The sequence below is a fragment of the Boeremia exigua genome, assembly GCF_020726555.1.
Source record: "Boeremia exigua strain MPI-SDFR-AT-0100 chromosome Unknown C7974scaffold_10, whole genome shotgun sequence".
NCBI classification, from domain to species: domain Eukaryota; kingdom Fungi; phylum Ascomycota; class Dothideomycetes; order Pleosporales; family Didymellaceae; genus Boeremia; species Boeremia exigua.
This window is the reverse complement of record NW_025763527.1, coordinates 176,074-197,172: the sequence shown is the minus strand read 5'-3', so window position 1 is coordinate 197,172 and position 21,099 is coordinate 176,074. Positions and strand designations below refer to the sequence as shown.

The window sequence follows — 21,099 nt, the reverse complement described above, 5'->3', positions numbered from 1 at the left end:
GGAAGCAATACAAGATATCCGAGCTGTTATACCAGGACGTTGTGGAGCGATCGAAGAGGATACTCGGCCTGTGTCACCCAGATACTCTGAAGTATATGGGGAACTTGGCCTGGTCACTTAAAGCTCAGGGCAAAGACACTGAAGCAGAGCCTATATACCAGAACACCGTGAAGATGTCAAGGACGATACACGGCAAGGAACACCCAGAAACAATGCTGTACAGCGAGAGTTGGGCAAGTTTACTCACAGGCCTAGGCAAACACGACGGGGCAGAGAGAGAATACCGGTACGCGATGGAGGTGTCAGAGAAGAGACTCGGCCGGGACCACTCGACAACGCTGAAATACATGAAAGAATTAGCAGAGTCACTTTCAGCTCAGGGGAAAGATCAAGAAGCAAGGTCCCTGCAAACCAGACTCGTTGAATCGAGTGACAAGCGTCTTGGGGAAAGACATCCAGATACGCTGATGAGGATGCAGTCGTTAGCGGTGACAGAAGACAAATTAGGAAATCACTTGGAAGCAGCGGCAATGTATCGCAAGATCTTGACCGTTCGTAAGGAGGTGCTAGGCCCAGACCATCCTGAAACCATCAAGGTATTCGACAGTCTAAACTTAATCCTCAATCACCAACACTCGATACTGGACGCCTCAGACACCACCTCTCCCGCGCTCCACTCAAACGCCATCCCAGCCTCTAGTTCTATGCTTCCGCGTCCCAGAGATCCATGTCTCGGTACAGACCTTGTCGACGATGGCCCCGAGCAAGAAAGCCGCAGGAGGCTCAAACTGACTGCTGAGGAGCACCGCAAGAAGACAAAGCGGAGGCTGGTGGATTACATCGAGGAACTCAAGCAGCGGCGGCCGGGAACCAGTCCCGACCTCCCGTCTGCGTCACTGTCTGCGTCTGGCGACAATCTTGGCTCCCAAGAAGCAGAAGTCATCGACCGTGACAAACGGCTCAATTTGCTGTATGGGTCCGATGTTCCCTAGAACCTTTACCAGATGCGAGAATCAGTCAAGAAAGCGGAATGAAGGAGCATGATACGACAACCCAGCGTGCGCGCGCGGCATCGCGACTACACACGCGCAACCCCGTGTCGCGCTCCGCTGTACACGGGACCGGGGCTTTCACACGGCTTCACAGTGCAGTCCGGCGATTTGTTTGGAGTATGGAGCACGGTTGTTGAAATGCGTGCACATTGAGATCGCTCTACCACATACATACTATACTGTATCCCTTCCCAGCGTCAACGCACTCCATATGCACATCTCCCTCGCTCCCACACTGCAAGTTGCTAATCGTACACGCGCCTCTCCACGTCTCCCATCCCCCTCCAAAACCAATATCCTACTTCCAACTCCACCCCGCATCTCCCACTCTACCGCCTAACCCTCGCCCCATCCCCCTTCTCGACCTTCTCGCCGAACCCAAACCCGCCCCGCCCCCGCTTCCCCTTCTTATCGCCAAACTGCTCGTCGAACTTCTTGATCGCGGAGAGACTGCTCATGTCCTCGCTAATACTGGCGCTGATGTCCTGCAGCGCGGCGTCGAAGTGGCGCGGCAGGAGGGTGCGGACGGGGGGGAAGGTGTATGCGGTGTTTGGGAGGAGGATGGCGGAGCTGGAGGGGGGTGTGGTGTCGGAGGGTGCTGGGGGGTCTGTGTGGTGGGCGAACGCGGGCGCGTCGGCGTCGGATGCGGGCGCGGCGTCCGCTTTGGACGGGTCGGCGGCGGCCTTCGCGGCGACTTCGTTCTCCTCCTTGACGCACGCGAGCGCGGCCGAGACGGCGACGTTCTTCAGGTCGCTGCCGCTGTAGAACGGCGTGCGTTTGGCAAGGTCCTCGAGGTCGACGGCCGGGTCGAGTTGCTCGCCCTTGAGGTGGATGCGCAGGATCTCCTTGCGGTCGGCCTGGGTGGGCAGATCGACGAGCAGGCGGCGCGGGAGGCGGCGGATGACCGCGTCGTCGAGATCAAAGGGCCGGTTTGTGGCCACCATGACGAAGACGCTGAGGTCGTTGAGGCCGTCCCATTCCTTGAGGAACTGGTTGAGGATGTCGCGGTGGCTGGTGCGCTCACGCATGGCGTCGCGCGAGGCGAAGACGGCATCCGCTTCGTCGAGGAAGACGATACAAGGAGAGAGTTTTCGCGCCAGGGAGAAGATGGCGGCGACGTTCTTTTCGCCCTCGCCGACGTACTTGTCCATGATTTGGGAGCCGGAGACTTCGAGAACGGTGCTGCCGGACTCTTTGGCTACTGCTTTGGCGAGGAGTGTCTTTCCTGTGCCGGGGGGTCCGTAAAGAAGCGCACCGGATATCTTCTCAGTGGCTAGGATACCATAGTTGAAGGCGTCGGGGCGAAGGAGCGAAAGAGATGTGATTGTGCGGATCGAGTCGACGGTCTCCTTTGGCACATGGACCTGGTCGAACGTCGTCTTGATCTGGTCCGGGTTTGCGATACCAGATATCAGTCGCTTTTCGTGCTTGGTGGCGCTCGCAGTGATGCGTTGTAGCTCGCGCTGACGCTGCAGATCAACCTCGCTGTGCCTCTTCTTCGCCTTGACTTGAGCCTCGGCTTCAGGACCCAGGTCTTGTCGGGGCTGTTGCTTTTGCAGTGTCTTGTCGAAGGACAGGAATTTGACCGTGTCACTAGTCCTCAGCAGCCCCATAGCCAATGCGACATGTGCCCAATTCACTTGGCCTCGTTCGATTTCTTCTTGTGTTGTTCCAGTGGGATTTGTAATGTGTAACCCGAGAGCTGTAAGAGCTATCCTGTGTACTTCATCATACGTTAACACACGGCTGAGATAAGCCTCTGGTATTATGGCAGCAAAGTTCCGGTGATGTTGAATCGTAAGTTCCATATCCGAGATGCGCGCAGCTGCCACAGGATCCAGCGAACGTAGCATGTCCTGAGTGTGAAGCATGTTGATGCCGCAAAACTTGCCTCGTTCCTTTGGCGACAGGATTGCTGACCCAACTTCACCCTTAGCCATAGCATTTGACTCTTCCAGGAGTGACGTCTTGTCTGAATCCGCTGCTACGACGATAGTCCTATAGAAGCTGCTCTCGCCTTCTGACTGCAGACCGTGGACGCCACCTGCCGAAAGGTCAGGCGTAAGCTCGAGCGAGCAAGTGCTGCCGACCATGACAACGCTTTCACCGGCGCTTCGTCTCTTCCGAATCACTTCTTCGAGCTTTTGGATGATGCGACCGCCGTAATGTGTGGCATTAAGCTCCTTGAAGTCCCGGACGTAGATGATCTTCGATCTCTTTGGCACCTGAGTCACGGACGGGACAGACCCAACGTTCACAGCCATAGTCATGTCAGGTCTTGCGGCTGCTGGGAGGGCAGAGTTGAGTTCAAGCGGCACCCCCGCTGAGCTTACAGAGTAGTCGAAAAAGGCGGGATCGCTTCCTCTTCGCTTCTTGGAGCCTGCTTCTGGCGACGTTCGCAACTCGAGCCCCTCGTGACCAACGATATTGCGGCTCTGCTTCAGCTCACTCGCATCGATCAAAGCCTCAAGAAGTGTTGCGAGCTTCAGATCCTCCAGCTGAATCTCGCTCTGGCTTTGCACGCGGTTCGGCTCTTCACCGAGTGTGTTGACTGACGTCTCGAATGGATTGGATGAGAGTGGCTGTCCAGCTTTGAACTTGTTCGAGAGCTCCTTGATGGAAGCTAGCGCCGACAATGGCAAGATCAAAGGAAATGCGCCGATCTTCGATTTATCCGAGGGGTCATTTGATGGCGACTGTTGGGATTCCAGGTCTTCTTCAGCCCCATCTTCCTTCTCCAAATTCTCAAAAGCATTGGCGAGCTCGGAACTCAGGCGATAGGTTTCGTAGCCGAGCGATCGTATCGACCGCGGTGATGGCTCGGCGCCTTCGCCGAGGTAATCGCCTGCTAGCTGTGCAAGGTCGTTGGCACGCAGCACTACAAGTTCAGAGTCCAATTCCAACGCTATCGCCTCCACAGCTCTGTCTATCAGGAGTTCGTGGTCGGGCACGGGCGAGTGTAGGATCAGGTTTGTTTTGGCAGCAGGAAAGGTGTTACCAATCGATGGACGCAATGAAGAAAGGGCTGCTGCGATGTTGGCACGGACTTCGGCGAGTACGACGGGCGAGAGACGTTTCGAGCCTCGTGACGATCTCGACTTGGCGTGTTCTCTCTTCATCATGTATCGCTGGGTTTTGCTGTTCAGCTCGTTCACTCGTTCGGCGAGCGGTTTGCTGGGATCAGAAACAAGCTCTTGCTGTGCAGTGAAAAGCTGCTCGCGCAGCTCCAACCTAATTCGAAGCTCCTCCTCGCCCATGGAATGTGCCTTGTTGTCGATGGGGCCCAACGACCCGGCGTCAGGAGTCGCCTCGGTTTCGGATGCAATTCTCTCGTCCAGGTACTGTTCGATCTTGCGCTTTTCCTGGTCGTCCAGACGCCGCCCCCATAAGCCGCGCACCAGCCGCGCCAACACCTTGACAGCATCCAGGTCCTTGGAAGCCGGTATTGAGCAGGTCGCGCTCTCTCCCGCCTCTGTATGGGTAATAGACACGGAAAGCGCTTTCGGCGCCATGTACTGCTGCAGCTCCTTGGGAACGTCTTCGCGACGTAGCACACGTCTCTTGAGGAACCAGTCCGGCACGTTCACGGGAGGCAGCCCCTGCGTCTTCCTCCCGCGCTGCTGACGGCGCTGGACCGCCAAGTATCGCCTCGTGGTCTCGCGTGACCGCTGGACTTTTTGCGCCAGAAGTTCCGGGTCGTCGTTTGCTATCTCGGCTTCGGTCTGGTGTTCCTCGGCGGCTGCCGCCTTCTCGCGGTCGGCCTTGTCGACGCCATTGCCGCCAAGTGGTGTGCTATCTGGCGCTGATGGCGGTGTCGGTGCAGATGCGAGCGCGTGTGTAGTGTGTAATGAACGTATGCGCGGTATCGATGGGTAGCGGCGGCCTCGGATAAAGCGTGCTGGAGCTCGTCCCGTCGATGCTCGCAGTGCGGACCGTATCACATACATACGGGCGTCGAGGGCGTCCCTTTGCGCGGAAAGGAATGCACCTATAGAGAGGGTGGGAATGAGGCAGATTGGCGAGTAAGTGTCGCGGCGCGTCGCCTTGTCACGTCCACACAACTTTTCTGACGTTCCAAGGGTTCTCAGCGGCAAACGGCGCGCTTGTCGCGGCTGCACAGCAAATCACAGGACAGCAACGCCGCTGAAGTCGACGGTGAACTGCGGCAGGGTGGAAATGGCAGGCCATGGAAGCCAGTCGCTGCTTCTTGATTCTTTGGCGCTGGTGTTCGTATTCCAAGTGTTTAAACTGGGATCGAGTTCCGAGGAGCGTCTTCCCGTGACTGCCTCTCCAAACATCTATCTCGACAATCTTTGCTTCGCGACTTGAGATCTGGGATGGACAAACCCTGTAGCTTGCCATACCAGCACCACTTTGTTTCCATCAAGTCGCGTGACAGTGCCGTCAAACCGATCGGTGAATCAGGGCGGATCGTTTGTGAAGATTACCCCGGATAGCTAACAGCAAGATTCTCAGCACAAGTCGTGCACAAATGCACAACCACTGGGGCTCGTCGTCGGCGCGTGCTGGTGTCGAGCATGCTCGTGCTGTGGCTCGCACGGCAGACGGCAGACGGGTACCTGCATGATCGTTGCTGGGATTTTCTTGCTCATCCTCACAGTGTTTTCAGAATTTGCCAGAATCGTATCGGCAATGCAACACGAGTCAATCAATCTCCAGTCGTCATCTCACGATGCCCCACAGGAGTAGCTGCGAAGCCCCAACAGGAGTAGCTGCAAAGCTTGGAATGTGATTGATTTGACAAGGCTTACCGAGCGCTCCTGACTGGACGGTACCTGAGGCTGAAGGCACGGTCTTGGATGATCCCTCGTCCGTGTTGGCCGCCCACAAACCTAGCGGCTTTCACGCCCGGGGCCAGTTTGCGGACCGCACATGGATCCCTGGAGCTGTGGCAGTCGCGAGCTTTTACCTTCACCCTTCAACCGGTGCTCAGCTGGGCGCGCACCACGTCTGAACCCTCACCGACTCGCAGTGAGTGCTGACGCACCTCGAGCTCCGCGTGCCTGCATCCCCACACCAACGCCCCACGGCCAAACAACACATTGCTGCAGAGCAAAGGCCAAATTGGACCCTCGACCGTGCAGGCAGACCCCAGACCGTGACATGACGTGTATTTGAGATGTCTGCTATTAGCCATCGCTCTGCTCCTCCTCGATTGACCTGGAGAAAGCGATGTCGCTGACGCCGTCCAACTCCCGCATGAGGGATGCCACGCTCGGCGCGGGCATCAAGCTCACGCCCACGCCCTCGCCCTTCACGGCCCTCAAGAGCCAGGCCCGCTCGCCTCTCAAGCCGGCCCGGGCCGAGGCATCTCTGGCGCTGCGCACCGTGATAGGAACCACAACCAGCACCGCCAATGCCTTCGACAGCCTGCCCACCGCGCGCCTCTTTGCGTACACCGCAGGCACCGCAGCCGTCGTGGCCACCATCGACGCGCAGCACAACGTCTCCCAGCGCTTCTACCGCGCGCGGCCCACTACCAATCCCATCAATTCCTCCTCATCCATATACGGCGGGCCTGTCACGCCCACACAAAATGAGAGCCGCAACAGAGCAGCGGCCTCAATACGAGACGCCAGCCTTGGCGCATCGCCGCTTGCATCGCCAGCAGCGAACGATTGGAGCGACTCACAGAACAATAGAGCGTGGACCGCGCGCGAGAAGATCAAGGCAGCGACGTGTGTGAGCTTCAGTCCGGATGGCAAGTTCCTGGCCGTTGGCGAGGTGAGTTTAGTCGGCTGTCGGTTGTCGCACTGCATGTGCTAATATGATGCACAGACGGGATACAGGCCGCGCGTGCTCATCTTCTCGAACGCACCAGACGCACCCTCAGACACGCCCCTCACGGCCCTGACAGAGCACTCCTTCGGCGTCAATTGCGTAGCCTTCAGCCCGGACTCGCGCTACCTCGCGAGCATCGGCACGTCCCAAGATGGCTTCCTCTACGTCTGGAGCATCAACCCTCGCACTGGAGCTGCCACCCTGCACTCCAGCAACAAATGCGTCAGCAACATCAACCGAATGACGTGGATGGGCAACAGGCTCATCACAGTGGGCACGCGACACGTCAAGGTCTGGTCTCTCGAGGAGCGTAGTCCTGTCCAAAGAGTATCCAAATCTCGCCAGAGCGACATGTTCGTGGGCAGCACCAACAAGCCGCTGTCCGGCCGCAATTGTTTACTGGTAGACCTGCAAGACACCACATTCTCGAGTGTCTGTCAAGTCGCAGCAAACAAAGCAATCGTTGCATCGGAGCGTGGTGATTTGTGCCTCATCGACGAGACAGACCGAGAGCAGAGCTTCACACGCATAGCGCATGCTGGTTTTGCCGTCACCGCCATGGCTGCCGACGACAAGGGGCGGCTGCATCTTGCGGGATCTCATGGAGGGCTGAAAACCCTCACGGTGGCTAGTCTCACCAGCAAGTTGACCCCACCACCATCGCCTTCCACACAGAGCTCACGAGGCGACTCGCCCGCTATTTCTATCACGGACTGCAGCAATCAGATCAGTGCAATTGTGTGTCTGGCGGACCACATCGTGACAGTAGATTCTCAGCGCGCGATCCGGCTGGCACATCTCTGCGCAACGCCCCAGGACTGCGAACCCAGTGTGAACGATGAGCCAAGTATCGGCGACGTTATCCACACGCTGCCTGCTCAAGGCGATTCTGTACTTGGGGTGCGAGTCTTGTCTCAACCGAACGACCTCGAGGCTTCATACTATACATGGGCAGCCGGCGGCAGCATCAAATTCTGGACCCAGAACGGTAGTATCCAAAGAGCTCTCCAGGTGTCGCTTGACTACCCTGCTGAGCTTGATACGCTGTCAAATGAGCTCCGCACAGTCCGCGCCTCCTACGATGCCAGCTTCATCGTAACTGGGGACAAATTGGGTGTGTTGAGGATCATTGACTGCAAGTTTGAGGCTGTGATTTTCGAGTCGAGGGCGCACTCGAACGAAGTCACGAGCATTGCCATCTACGAGGACAAGGGTACTACTCTCGTCGCCTCCGCTAGTAGAGATCGCACCGTGCAAGTCTTCAGTCGCGAGAGAGGCAGGTGGTCGCTGCTACAGACCATGGACGAGCATGCCGGAGCTGTTCTAGGCGTGCAGTTCTCACAAAGCGGCACATGTCTGGTCTCATCGTCCAGCGACCGCAGCATTGTCGTGCGCGATATATTGACTCGAGAAGAGGACGGTAAGACCATCCGCGGGTTTGTCTTCGTCCGCTGCATAGCATTCAAGTCAACACCGGTATCAATGACATGGGACGTTGATCAGGATGATGTGCTGATTGCGTCGACTGTCGACCGACAAGTTCACAAATACGATCTACAGAGCGGGCAGTGCCTCAGTGTCTTCAAAGCATCCGACAATGATGGCGGCGATGCTGTTGTTCTGCACTCGTTAGCTCACATTCCACGCGAATGGGGCTCACCACTCATCGCCGGTGTATCGAGCACCGACAAGTCCATACGAGTCTACGACGAGAGCGGCACACTTCTTGCCCGAGACTGGGGCCACACCGAAGGCGTCACCGATATTGCGTTTATACAACCTTCGTCTTCACAGGAGGAAGACTCACGGGAGAAGTCTCTCGTCACGGTCGCCGTCGACGGAACGATCTTCGTCTGGAACCTCGCCCTGCAGTCCCCCTATCGCCAAGAGATGTCAAAATCAGTGGACATAATCGAAACATCCGCCCAGCTAACACCGAACCTCCTCACAACTAAGCCCCCTATCCGCCGCGTACTGTCCCAATCCGAGCTCGCCAAATTCCAGCGCTCTCCAGACTCTACCGGCAGCGCAACCCCCACCGGCAACCGCTCCCCCACGCTCAAAAAGAAACTCTCCAAACTTTCTTTCCACAAAACCCAACCCCCAAAACTCGACCCCTCGCCCCTCCCCAGCGCACGCGAGAAGAAAACCGCGCCGGCAAGCCACAACCCCTTCCGCCGCAAAAACACATCCCCCTCGCCCCCCGCGTCGCCGAAGAACCGCAACGGCCGCCGGCCCTCGCGCGCAAATCTCAAAGCAGCGGCCCCTGCTGCGCCGGCTGAGGCGTCGCTCGCGGCGGCAACAGACACGCTCACGCGTGCGCTGCGCGCGTATCGCAAGCAGCTTGCGTCGAGCAGCGAGGCGCTAGACGACGGTGCAAGGGGCGAGTTGCAGAGGGATCTTGCAGCCACGGCGCGGGCGGTGGGGGAGTGTGCCATCGCGAAGGACGGCGACGGGGAGAGCAAGGACGCGCAGGAGGCGCTCATGGCGCGCCTGCTCGACTCGTACTCCGAGCGCCTCGTCAACATCCTGGATGAGCGGATTGCGGCCAGCGCGGCGCGGCGCGCGGATGTCCTGGTCGCGACGCCGGGGCAGTCGCCTGCGGAGTATCGGCGGTCGCCGAGTCCGCTGGGCAAGACGGGGGACGGGGAGGCGTGTTCGCCCACGAGTGAGGTGTGAGAGGGGGGGGGGGGGGGGGGGTAGACGGATGGCATGGCACAGCATGGCATGCTGATGCCGATGAGACGAAAAGTTACGACGGCGTTGGCTTGCAAGGCGCCCTTTTTGGATTACAGGCGTTGAGACCTGCTGGGCTTCTTTGCGCTCGGGCATTTTACACTGTACATAGCTGTAATCGTAGTTTCTAGTCTATTCTTGAGTGTTTATCATCCTCGAGGTCTGACCTCCATCGCAGAGATCTACTCGCACTTCGCGTCTCCTCCGTCTCCACGCCCCCAGATCTAGCGTCTAATCTACAGCGCTCACGCCAGGGACTCGATGCAAGTGCTTCCACAATACCAGGCCCACTGCCATGCAACAAACACAGCGCTCGTGCGTCCCCGTCCGCGTCACATACCATACCAATCTCTAGCGCAAACCCGCCGTTCTGAATCCACGCGCAACACCCCATGGTCCACACGACATCAAGTGAAGTGTCTGGACTACCACGCACGTCTACATCCTACATCCTACATCCTACATCCTACGTCCTACGTCCTACGTCGTGCTAACCCGCCAAGTGGATATGACATACGCCTCGGTCCTCCCGCGCGTCTGATTGGGTACCGAGAAGCGTGGTCTGGGTATGTCTGGGTAAGTCGGGGGAAGGCGCGGTAGGCGGGGTGGGCAGACGTCGGTATGACGCTCTGGCGGGCTGGGCGGTTGGCATTCAACACCTGAGGTACATGTCGACGAGGGGCGGCGTTGTTTGCGGGTATGTGCAGTGCGAGGGAGCTATGGGTATGACTATGCGGACTACTCACTCCTGCGGACCACTCACTCCGGTGGCTGGCTGCTTGGTTTTCATGGTATGCAGGAGTGGGAGCCGTACTACCGCGTCTACTGGTTCAGGTTCTGGTGCTGGTGCTGGCGCACCTGGGTATTTGACACGGCGCTGCAAACAGCGCAAGAAGCTCGAATGCGGCGCGGGGTGTGGTCGTTGCAGCAACACCTCGCTGCTGCTGCGCTGGGCCGGCGGATTATTAGGTAGCTGGTAGCTGGCAAGACGAAATGCACCGGTACCGGCGCCACCGCGCCCACCATTGGCTGGCGCGCACCCAGGTACCCAGTACCTCTCACCTCCCGCGCACCCAGCACCGAGTCCGGTACACACAAAGCGCTCACACACTGCATTGCATTGCAAACACTCAGACGCCACTCCAGTATCGCGCGCCCAGCCGAGGTCCTTCCAGAACCCTCCTGCGCCTCCACACACAATTGTTGTACTGTACCTATCCCCATCCACCCTGCAGCATGCCTGCGGCTCTGTGGAGCGTAACCGCGGCCGGAGCCTCGGGCTATTCTGCAGCGGTTCCCCAGGCCCGGGGCAGGTAGGGTGGGGCAGGGTTGTTCGCGTGCGTGCTTGGTGCTGCAGTGCGGTCTGGGCGTGGCAGAGGTAGGTATGTTACATGTACTACGGTGCATACTCAGGCAATACCTACAACAATTGTAGGTACGTGCGCAACTGCGGGTTGGTCGCTGCGGGTGTGCGATTGCTCCGCTGTTGGAGAGAGCGTTGGGGTGCTGCACAGGAGGGTGTGGGGCGGGGGAAAGTGTGCAGGCGGAGATGTTTCGTGGGAGCTTCGCCGCTGGAGGATGCTGTTGGGGATGTGTGGTGGGTGAGGATGTTGCGGTGCTGTGTCACGTTTAGAGCTCCGCGGCCTCAGGGCTCAGCAGCTTCAGGCGTCCCAGCAGCTTCAAACCTCTGCACACTCAGGGCTCGATCTGAATCGAGCTTGGCTTGCGAAACCCTAGACCCGCGATATTTTTGTCAGGGCGACGAACGTGCTGCGACCCACCCACTCGCGTGCGCATGATTTGAAGGCCACCGCACCCCACCGCAGACATCTGAAATCCCACCGGACGCAAGCCTCCTAGCGCACTTCCTGTTCCCTCGGGGCGCAGAAGTCGCGCCGGCGCAAACAAGGTCGCGGTCAGGGTCAGCCCACTGCGGCCGCGGCTATGGCAGGCAGCTGCAGCGTGTATGTAATCCGGAGAAACGGAGCTCGCCCGGGCTATCCGCGCTGGTAGGTCGACGGGTCGAGACAAGCATGGGCCGAGCCCGCTCGTCATATTCCACGTCCCCGCGCTCGCGCGCACGAGGGGTAGTGCGAATTAGGCGGCGCTGGAAGGGTGCGATCGCCAGCGTGAGGGCTTAAGAAGCCGCTCGCCCTGGGAGCGAGGAGGGGGAGGTTATTGTTGTTCATTGACTGCTCGACTGCTCACTGCTGACTGCTCGACTGTCCATTGACTGCGCGTTGACTACTCATTGACTACTCATTGACTGACCCACCGCCCGCTCCATCGCCGGCTCGCCTCGCCGCCGTACCTACATATACACTGCGCGCAACCGCACGCCTGCTAGCGAGCTCCACTTTGGCAGTCTTCTCCGAGTTGTCCCCAGAGCTTCACGGCCCCTGCGGCCTCACGCGTCCCACCGAGCCCTTTACCCGGCAGCAGGACTGGTAAGGCGAGAGACCCGCCCTCTACCCGGCACAAAGACTGGTAAGGCCAGCGACCCGCCCACAGGACTTATAAGGCGAGAGACCGCCCTCTGGTGCCCGCCGCGTCCCTCCCGTCCCTGCGCGCTCCCTGAATCCGCCCACCATGTCTGAAGGCAATGTCAAGCCGCAGAACCCGGTCGTGGCTGAGGCCCACGAGGTCGACACGTTCCACGTCCCCAAGGCGTTTTTCGAGTGAGTGCCCTGGTGGTCCGCGGGCAATGGCTGCGTCAGTGTCGCGCGGGGTCACCCCGCCGTGCAGCCCGCCGCTCAGCCGTCGCCGTCACAGCGCTAACACCGGGCAGCAAGCACCCGCACAACGGGCCGCACCTCGCGGGCCTCGAGGAGTACCAGAAGCTGTACAAGGAGTCCATCACCGAGCCCAAGCAGTTCTGGGGCCGGCTGGCGCGCGAGCTGCTCACGTGGGAGCGCGACTTCCAGACGGTGCACGCCGGCAGCCTCGAGCACGGCGACAGCGCGTGGTTCGTCGAGGGCAAGCTGAACGCGTCGTACAACTGCGTCGACCGCCACGCGTTCAAGGACCCCAACAAGCCGGCCATCATCTACGAGGCCGACGACGCCGGCGACGGCCGCATCATTACATATGGCGAGCTGCTGCGCGAGGTGTCCAAGCTGGCCTACACGCTCAAGGAGATGGGCGTCAAGAAGGGCGACGCCGTCGCGCTGTACCTGCCCATGATCCCGGAGGCCGTCATCTCGTTCCTGGCCTGCACGCGCATCGGCGCCGTGCACTCGGTCATCTTCGCCGGCTTCTCGTCCGACTCGCTGCGCGACCGCATCATCGATGCCGAGTGCAAGGTGGTCATCACCACCGACGAGGGCAAGCGCGGCGGCAAGGTGATTGCGACCAAGAAGATTGTCGACGAGGCGCTCAAGCAGTGCCCCGGCATCAGCCACTGCCTCGTCTACAAGCGCACCGGCGCCGACATCCCCTGGACCAAGGGCCGCGACTGGTGGTGGCACGAGGAGGTCGACAAGTACCCCCAACTACATCGCCCCCGAGTCCATGAGCTCCGAGGACCCGCTGTTCCTGCTGTACACGTCGGGCTCGACCGGCAAGCCCAAGGGCGTGATGCACTCGACGGCGGGCTATCTGCTCGGCGCGGCCGCTACAGGTAAATACGTCTTCGACATCCACGACGGCGACACGTTCTTCTGCGGCGGCGACGTGGGCTGGATCACCGGCCACACGTATGTCGTGTATGCGCCGCTGCTGCTGGGTGTCGCGACCGTCGTGTTCGAGGGCACCCCCGCGTACCCCGACTTCTCGCGCTACTGGGACATTGTCAACAAGTACAAGGTCAGCCAGTTCTACGTGGCGCCCACGGCGCTGCGGCTGCTGAAGCGCGCGGGCGACGAGCACGTCAAGCACGAGATGAAGCACCTGCGCGTGCTGGGGTCCGTGGGCGAGCCCATCGCCGCCGAGGTGTGGAAGTGGTACTTTGAGACGGTCGGCAAGGAGGATGCTCACGTTGTCGACGTACGTATGCCCCAGCAGTGCAAGAGCTATATTAACAGCATCAGACTTACTGGCAGACGGAGACCGGCTCTCACGTCATCACGCCGCTGGCGGGTGTCACGCCCACGAAGCCCGGCTCTGCCTCGCTGCCTTTCTTCGGCATCGAGCCGGCCATCATCGACCCCGTCTCCGGCGAGGAGATCCACGGCAACGATGTCGAGGGCGTCTTGGCGTTCAAGCAGCCGTGGCCCAGCATGGCGCGCACGGTCTGGGGAGCCCACAAGCGCTACATGGACACATATCTGAACGTCTACAAGGGCTACTACGTAAGTGTTGAGGCTGAGCTGTGCTGTGGGGTTTGCTGACATATCCAGTTCACTGGCGACGGCGCAGGCCGTGACCACGAGGGGTACTACTGGATCCGCGGTCGCGTTGATGATGTCGTCAACGTGTCTGGCCACCGGCTGTCGACTGCTGAGATCGAGGCTGCGCTCATCGAGCACCGTACGTGCCTGCAGCGCTACCGGGTGATACTAAGTTGCTAACGCGCGCAGACTCTGTCGCCGAGGCGGCCGTGGTCGGCATCAACGACGAGCTCACCGGGCAGGCGGTCAACGCGTTTGTGGCGCTCAAGGACGGCACCGAGTCCAGCGACCAGGTCAAGAAGGACCTGATCCTGCAGGTGCGCAAGTCCATCGGCCCCTTTGCTGCGCCCAAGGCGATATACGTCGTCCCCGACCTGCCCAAGACGCGCTCTGGCAAGATCATGCGACGCATCATGCGCAAGATCTTGGCAGGCGAGGAGGACCAGCTGGGCGACATAACCACGGTGAGTGCTCCCTATCTCCGAGTCTGCGTCTGGCGGACTTTACGTCTTGTGTTCGAGATGGGTTCCCCCAAGGCGCGAGCCGCGAGGATGACGCGTTCGTGCAAGTGTATGACAGGTGCTAACGGCTTTGGGCAGCTTTCGGATCCGTCGGTAGTTGAGAAGATCATCGACATTGTGCACCAGTCCAAGAAGAAATAGAGGCTTGGCGCGGGGGAGGGTGATTGGACGGCAGGCGGGTAATGGGCGGGACCGCAGTTGGACGTGTTTGGATGTGAGACGCTGCGCTTATGCAGTTGTGCTGTTGTTACCACGCCGACAGATACCAGATGAAAGAATATTTCCTCACAACACAGCGCCCGTGGGCTGCCGACTTCCGTGCAGCGGGCGCAAACGAGATATAGCTCGTATTGCCCCGTATGCAGGCCGATGACAGCCCTCTGTGCGCCGAAACTGTTAGTGTCTTAACTCGGCCATGGAGGCATCGCCAAGCATGCAGCACTGCACCGCCCCTTCGAGCGCTGACGACGGCGCCATCGCTCGCTGCTTAGTTTGCTTCTCTCTTCTTGTTTATACCCCACCAATGTCGTTCTCTTTGACGTTCTAAGCACTGTCGTCGTATCTGTTGTCTTGCATTTGTCTTGTCGACCCCTGTAGCCGGGATGCACATCCTCTCCGCGCTCTCGTCGGTCCTCGCCCTCGCCACAGCTGCCGCCGCCTCATCCTCGCACCGCGCTCCGCTGCGCACCATCCAGTACGCCACCGACGCGGATATCCTGACCCCCAACCACCGCGTGACCGCCGTCTCGTCGTTCGACCTCGCCTTCACCGTCGGCAGCCAGCGCTTCCGCCTCAGCCTCGAGCCCAACCACGACCTCTTCGTCGATGGCGGCCGCGTGACCCACCTCGCCGCCGACGGCAGCGTGCACGCCCAGGTCCCGATCGACCGCCACCAGCACCGCGTGTTCAAGGGGACGGCGTCGCTGCTGCGCGGCAGCCGCTGGCATGAAGTCGGCTGGGCGCGCATCGGGATGCGGCAGGACGGGCTGCAGCCGCTGTTCGAGGGCTCGTTTGTGCTGAACCACGACCACCACCACATCAAGCTGGCCAGCAGCTATGCCGCGACGCGGGTCGCGGGGGACCCGGAGGCGGAGACTAGCGACGCGGAGACGATGGTGGTGTTCCGCGACAGCGACATGGGCATGGCGCCGCACGCCGACCACGACGAGCTGCGGAAGCGCGCGGGCGTGCACGGCCAGGCGTGTGGCAGCGACCAGCTGGGCTTCAACACGCAGGAAGACCACCCGGTGTTTGCGGGCATGCGCGCGCGCGACATGAGCCGGGCGTCGATGCCGATTGAGCGGCTGTTTGGGCGGCAGCTCGACAACCAGCCGGGGTCGGGCGGCGCGGGCGTGAATCTGGTCAGCACCATTGGCAGCACGCAGGGCTGTCCGACCACGCGCAAGGTGGCGCTGGTGGGCGTGGCCGCCGACTGCACGTATATCCAGTCGTTCAACCGCGACCGCAACCAGACGCAGCAGAACATCATCGAGCAGATTAATCTTGCGTCGGAGCTGTTTGAGAGCACCTTCCAGATCTCGCTGGGTCTGGCCAATGTCGTTATTACGGACCCGGACTGCCCGGCGACGGCCCAGCAGTCGACGCCCTGGAACCAGGCCTGCAGCGACAGCGTTAATATTCAGGCCCGTCTGAATCTGTTCTCCAGCTGGCGCGGCCAGCAGCAAGATACCTACTCGCACTGGACCCTGCTCTCGACCTGCAATACTGATACTGCCGTCGGCCTCGCCTGGCTTGGACAGGCCTGCGTGCAGGGCTCGCAGCAGAACGGCGGCAGCAGCAGCGAAACCGTCGCCGGCGCCAACGTCGTCATCCGCACCGCCACCGAATGGCAGGTCATCGCGCACGAGACCGGCCACACCTACGGCGCCGTCCACGACTGCACCTCGCAGTCCTGCGCCGACTCCAACACCGTCAACTCCCAGCAGTGCTGCCCCCTGTCCTCCTCGCAGTGCAACGCCGGCGCGCAGTTCATCATGAACCCGTCGACCGCGCAGGGCATCACGCGCTTCTCGCCGTGCTCCATCGGCAACATCTGCTCCGCGCTGCAGCGCAACAGCGTCGAATCCTCCTGCCTGACCAACAACCGCGGCATCACCACCATCGGCGAGCCCGTGTGCGGCAACGGCATCGTCGAGGAGGGCGAGGACTGCGACTGCGGCGGCACCAGCCAGTGCGGCGATAATAGCTGCTGCAACCCAAACACCTGCCGCTTCATCAACAACGCCGTCTGCGACGACTCCAACGAAGACTGCTGCCGCAACTGCCAGTACGCAAACAGCACCGTCGTGTGCCGCGCCTCCCAGGGCCCCTGCGATCCCCAGGAGACCTGCAACGGCACGAGCCCGTACTGCCCCGCGGACACGTGGGAAGCCGCGGGCACCTCGTGTGGCGAGAATCTGCAGTGCGCGTCCGGCCAGTGCACGAGTCGCGACCAGCAGTGCAAGACGCTCATGGGGTCGTACACCCAGGGCAACGAGACGTATGCGTGCGACACGCGCAGCTGCACGCTGTCGTGCCAGAGCCCCAGGTTCGGCGATACGTGTTACGGGCTGCAGCAGAATTTCCTGGATGGCACGGTGTGCGCCGGCGGGCATTGCACGAATGTACGTCCACTCTATTTCCTACATCCACAGCCCTTGTTTTTCACACCCATTCCCTTCCCCTTCCCCTTCACCCCCGCCCCGTTATCTCAGTCCCTAATACTTCATACTAATACCCCCCCAGGGCCGCTGCGACGGCAACGTCGGCACCGAAATAAAATCCTGGATCGACGAACACCTCTCCCTCGTCATCGGGCTCGCCGCCGGTCTCGGCGGCGCCCTGGTTCTGTGCATCCTATGCTGCTGCTGGCGCTCGTACCGCCGCCGCCGGAGCCGCGCCAAGTACGCGGCGGCGGCTGCGGCGGCGGGTGCGGGGAGGGGCAGGAGGGGGCCGCCGCCACCGATGGGCGGGTATCCGCAGGGGGGGTACGGGCAGGTCGGGCAGCAGGGGAGCTATCCCCAAGGGGCGTTTCCGCAAGGGCAGGGGCAGCAGTGGCAGGGTAATCCGGTGCCGATGCCGCCGCCGCTGCAGGCGAGGAATAGTATGCGGTATGCGTAGATGTAGTCGTGGTCGTACGCATCGCATTGGGCTGGTTGTTTTCTTGTTTTTCTTTTGTACAGACGCCGTTTGGCTACACGGGTTGGAATTGGATATGGGTGGGATAGACGCAGCTCAGCGCTCGCGCACGGTCGCTTCGATGGCATTTCCTTGCATTTCCTGGCGTCTTCTTTGCTTTTCGATCGTTCGTTTGTTTGTTTGTTTGTTGTTTAGCGGGTGTTGTAGAGAGAGGATAGTGTGTGGTGTGTAGCGTGCACAGCGAGGAGAAAGTAGAGGGTAAAAGGACGTATATAGCTCAGCGTGTGTGTATACAGACACTTTACTTCATTTCACTGCACTGCACTTCACTTCCCCTCCGCTCCTTGCTCCCTGCATCGATTGCGCCTTGCTAGTTGCCGCGTGCCTGGACTGTTGAGCGCGTGGACTGTGAGCCCGTGATTTATGAGCCCGTAAACCGTGAACCGTGAACCGTGAACCGTGAACCGTGAGCCCGTGAGCCCGTGAGCCCGTGAGCCCGTGAGCCCGTGAGCCCGTGAGCCTGTGAATTGTGAGCCTGTGAATTGTGAGCCCATGGTCCACGACTTAGTGGTACACGACTTAGTGGTACACGACTTAGTCAACGGGAGCGGTGCCCCAACGCACCCCAACACACCCCAACGCACCCCAATGCCCCTGATATCTCCAGACTTCAGACTCCAGACTTCAGACTCCCCGTCTCATCCCCTAAGCCTAAGCCTAAGGCTTGGAACTCGGACTCGGACTCGGAGCGCTACGGCACTGAGACATATCCGCGCCATCTCCCCAGCACACACAACCCCAGCGCTCCCGCAGCTTAGCCCGAGTCCAACAAGAGCGCTAGTGTAAACCCTCCTGTTCCCAGGCCTCAAGAGAGAGCAGGAAAGGGGGGGGGGGGGGGGGGATACAACGTCAGGGCGGTCTGGGCGAGAAACGGAAATGCAAGAAGGGGATAGCATAGAGGCCAAGGTTGAGTATGGCTCGGGCTGGGGCTGGGGCGGGGTGAGGACTGGTTGATTGCGGGGTGTCCTGATGCCCCATAACAAGGGTGAATGGAGAGGTGCGAGTGTCGCAGACATGACAGGTCGTCTTGGGGCGCTGTCCGGTGTTTTTTGTGCAGTACTCTGGTTGTTAGATGGGGAGCTGGCTGGGGCGAGACTGGGTTGATGTGGTGACGTGCATGGGTGTTGTCGGGCTGGTGTGGGGCGCGAGGAAGGCGGCAGATGCATATTAGCTACACTCTTTAATGGAAATTCGGTTGTTTTGATCGAGATGGCACTCGATTGCAGTAGGGGCGGAACGTGAACGAAGATAGTGCGTCTTACTACTTATGTAGGGAGGGATGTGGATATGAGGTTTGTGTAAAACAACCTGTCCGCTGATATCTGCATACCGGGATCGAGTCAAGCGTTTAGAGGATATTTCCATGTAGACCAAACGCTTTTAAGGCGAGAGCGTGGGCTGGAGCAGAGAGATACGAGAGTATGTTCATCGGCCTGGTGCAGTCTGCGTGAGTGATGTATTTGCTACGTCGGCCTCGTCAACGGAAGCTGGGTGCTCAGCATTGGATCACTGGATCTTTTCGACTGTTTCCACGGCTTGTCTGGGGTACCCGATTCTGCAGTGCTGGACGGAGTATGATATCATCTTGTTGTGACAGTTCTGTATGGATGAAGCTCGTGTGGTGTTATTCAAAGCTCTGTTGTAGCAGAGCTATGGATTTCTGTGATCGTGCAATCGATGCAGCTTCCCACCTTCGTCTTGGTCATATGCTCACGAGAGGGTTCTCTCGGCCTTGTCTTCTATTTGCTTTTACACACGTTTCGCAAACCAATGTGAGACCTCTGATGGCATCGTTGTTGACGGGGAATGCAGAGCCGTTATGAGTGTCTAGTTTGTCATATTTGTGTTGTTTACAAAGTATTCTAGACAACTTGATGAGGATCACAAAGTACTCGGCAGCCTTCTCGCAAAACAAGCACTGTTGAAATCTCCGGCAAATTCTCGCGGAGTGTCGATGTTCCACCAGGTTGTACGACCATGAGCATGCGGTTACTGGCTAAACATCCTCTTTTGGTCATGCAGAATCCTTGGATCCGTGTCGCGGAGTGATTGGCCCAATCGACTTGCATGAACTTGCAAACGCAGCCTCGTCGACGCGCATATCCAACACACTATTTAAATCTCGTTCACCCAGCCTAGTCGTGCGCAGAGACGCACATCTATCAACTATGGCTTCGGAGGCGTATATCCGAAATCAGTCAGAGTAAGCCGATTCGACGCAAGACTGTCTGCGTGATAGCCACTGTTAGTCAGTCCAGCTACTGACAGCAGAGATAGGTATCTGAAAGCCGGTAATTTGTCAGATCTCACGCTGAATTTCGGCGACCGCAGCTGGAAAGCTCACAAAGCTATTGCATGCTCGCACTCGCAATGGTTCCGGCGAGCGGTCACCGGCGCGTTTGAAGTGAGCTCACAAACATGGGACGTGGACTCATCATGCTAACCATGTCCACAAAGGAGAGCTCCAGTGGTATCGTCACTCTCCAAGACGAGCCTGAGTTTGCCGACGCCATCGACTGTATGGTGTCGTACTTCTACAGCGCTGGCTACACTATCTCTGTGTATGAGTCCTCGGCTGCGCTGCTGCATGCCAGAGTCGCTATTATCGCAGACAAGTATGACTGCGCAGCACTGTTCGAGGTGGCTAAGGCTAAGCTCGCGGACTGCATCGGGACGGCCGATATCGACGACTGGGTCGCCATTGCCGATCTAATATACAACTACACCGCATCAGAGCTTGAGTCTCACGCGCAGCTGCGAAAATCGGTTGTTGGGGCTGCCACCGCCCTTAACAACGCCACAGAGGCCTTCCTGCGAAACGAACACGTCAAGGAGCTGCTCCGCTCCAACGCGGATTTGGCAACAGATCTTCTGATTTCCAACGATCAAGGTAGGCAAAGAGGCCAGGAAATGCACATCTTCGTGTGCAATAATTGTCGATTTGCCCACTTTGGGTCTCTCGATTGTGCCACATTTACGGCTGAAATCCCGGGTCTGGGACCTTGTCCGCAATGCGGGAAGGGTTATGAGAAAGTGAGCAAGAGGTCCTCTCATAGTATTGGGATGTTGACGGGGATTTCTTGTTCCTATTGTTACGGGTGGCGTACTGCGAACCGCAGTCCAGATTGGTAGATCTTTCTGCTGTGCGCGACATGGGTCTTTGGTTTGATTCCCCTAATTAATCGAATTGATGAGTAACGTGGCGGGAAGACATTGTGTTGGCCTGGGTACAAGTGAAGCTTCAGACAAGTGATGCATGATTGGACAGATGTTTTGAATCTCTGAAGGTTTGGGATCCTCTCTTCTTCCGTGGTAGTTTAATGCTTGGATAGTGCGATTGAGACGTCCCTATTGCGATTGATTTCACCGCAGCATGATGATTTAGCAACTGGGGAAGATGGCTCCTCCGCGAACACGTAGTCAATGACTCGATGTTCTCGGCGGTTTCGCTCGAACGTCGGT

The 21,099-nt window shown here is 59.2% G+C and overlaps 5 protein-coding genes across 5 annotated transcripts; 4 read left to right on the top strand and 1 right to left on the bottom strand.

Moving 5' to 3' along the window:
- Positions 1-1,381: 1,381 nt before the first annotated feature.
- Positions 1,382-5,240, bottom strand: C7974DRAFT_435934 (ATPase family AAA domain-containing protein 1-A; the record flags this gene model as incomplete). Its single annotated transcript, XM_046145099.1, has 3 exons — positions 1,382-4,950; positions 4,998-5,040; positions 5,124-5,240. The coding sequence occupies 3 exons, from the start codon at positions 5,238-5,240 to the stop codon at positions 1,382-1,384; spliced, it is 3,729 nt and encodes a 1,242-aa protein (XP_045993763.1).
- A 687-nt stretch (positions 5,241-5,927) lies between these two features.
- C7974DRAFT_474322 (WD40-repeat-containing domain protein) lies at positions 5,928-9,533 on the top strand (the record flags this gene model as incomplete). Its single annotated transcript, XM_046146602.1, has 2 exons — positions 5,928-6,797; positions 6,852-9,533. Exons 1-2 carry the CDS (start codon positions 6,246-6,248, stop codon positions 9,531-9,533), a joined length of 3,234 nt encoding a protein of 1,077 aa, XP_045993762.1. The 5' UTR covers positions 5,928-6,245.
- Positions 9,534-12,179: 2,646 nt separating this feature from the next.
- Positions 12,180-14,580, top strand: C7974DRAFT_435932 (uncharacterized protein; the record flags this gene model as incomplete). The annotated part of the gene is made up of 7 exons (XM_046145098.1): positions 12,180-12,268; positions 12,379-13,063; positions 13,098-13,574; positions 13,619-13,879; positions 13,928-14,057; positions 14,108-14,382; positions 14,518-14,580. 7 exons carry the CDS (start codon positions 12,180-12,182, stop codon positions 14,578-14,580), a joined length of 1,980 nt encoding a protein of 659 aa, XP_045993761.1.
- Positions 14,581-14,798: 218 nt separating this feature from the next.
- C7974DRAFT_30715 (ADAM 8 precursor) lies at positions 14,799-17,794 on the top strand. Its single transcript, XM_046138116.1, has 3 exons — positions 14,799-17,063; positions 17,185-17,604; positions 17,750-17,794. Exons 1-2 carry the CDS (start codon positions 15,042-15,044, stop codon positions 17,557-17,559), a joined length of 2,397 nt encoding a protein of 798 aa, XP_045993760.1. The 5' UTR covers positions 14,799-15,041; the 3' UTR covers positions 17,560-17,604; positions 17,750-17,794.
- Positions 17,795-19,805: 2,011 nt separating this feature from the next.
- C7974DRAFT_378666 (uncharacterized protein) lies at positions 19,806-20,769 on the top strand (the record flags this gene model as incomplete). The annotated part of the gene is made up of 4 exons (XM_046140419.1): positions 19,806-19,840; positions 19,915-20,041; positions 20,095-20,527; positions 20,762-20,769. 4 exons carry the CDS (start codon positions 19,806-19,808, stop codon positions 20,767-20,769), a joined length of 603 nt encoding a protein of 200 aa, XP_045993759.1.
- Between the last annotated feature and the right edge of the window lie 330 nt (positions 20,770-21,099).

Bases quoted from the DNA above. Each gene is read 5' to 3' on its own strand.
- C7974DRAFT_30715 (XM_046138116.1), top strand. From the start codon at position 15,042: ATGCACATCCTCTCCGCGCTCTCGTCGGTCCTCGCCCTCGCCACAGCT. The intron at 17,064-17,184 runs GTACGTCCACTC...ATACCCCCCCAG, and splicing joins CCGGCGGGCATTGCACGAAT to GGCCGCTGCGACGGCAACGT.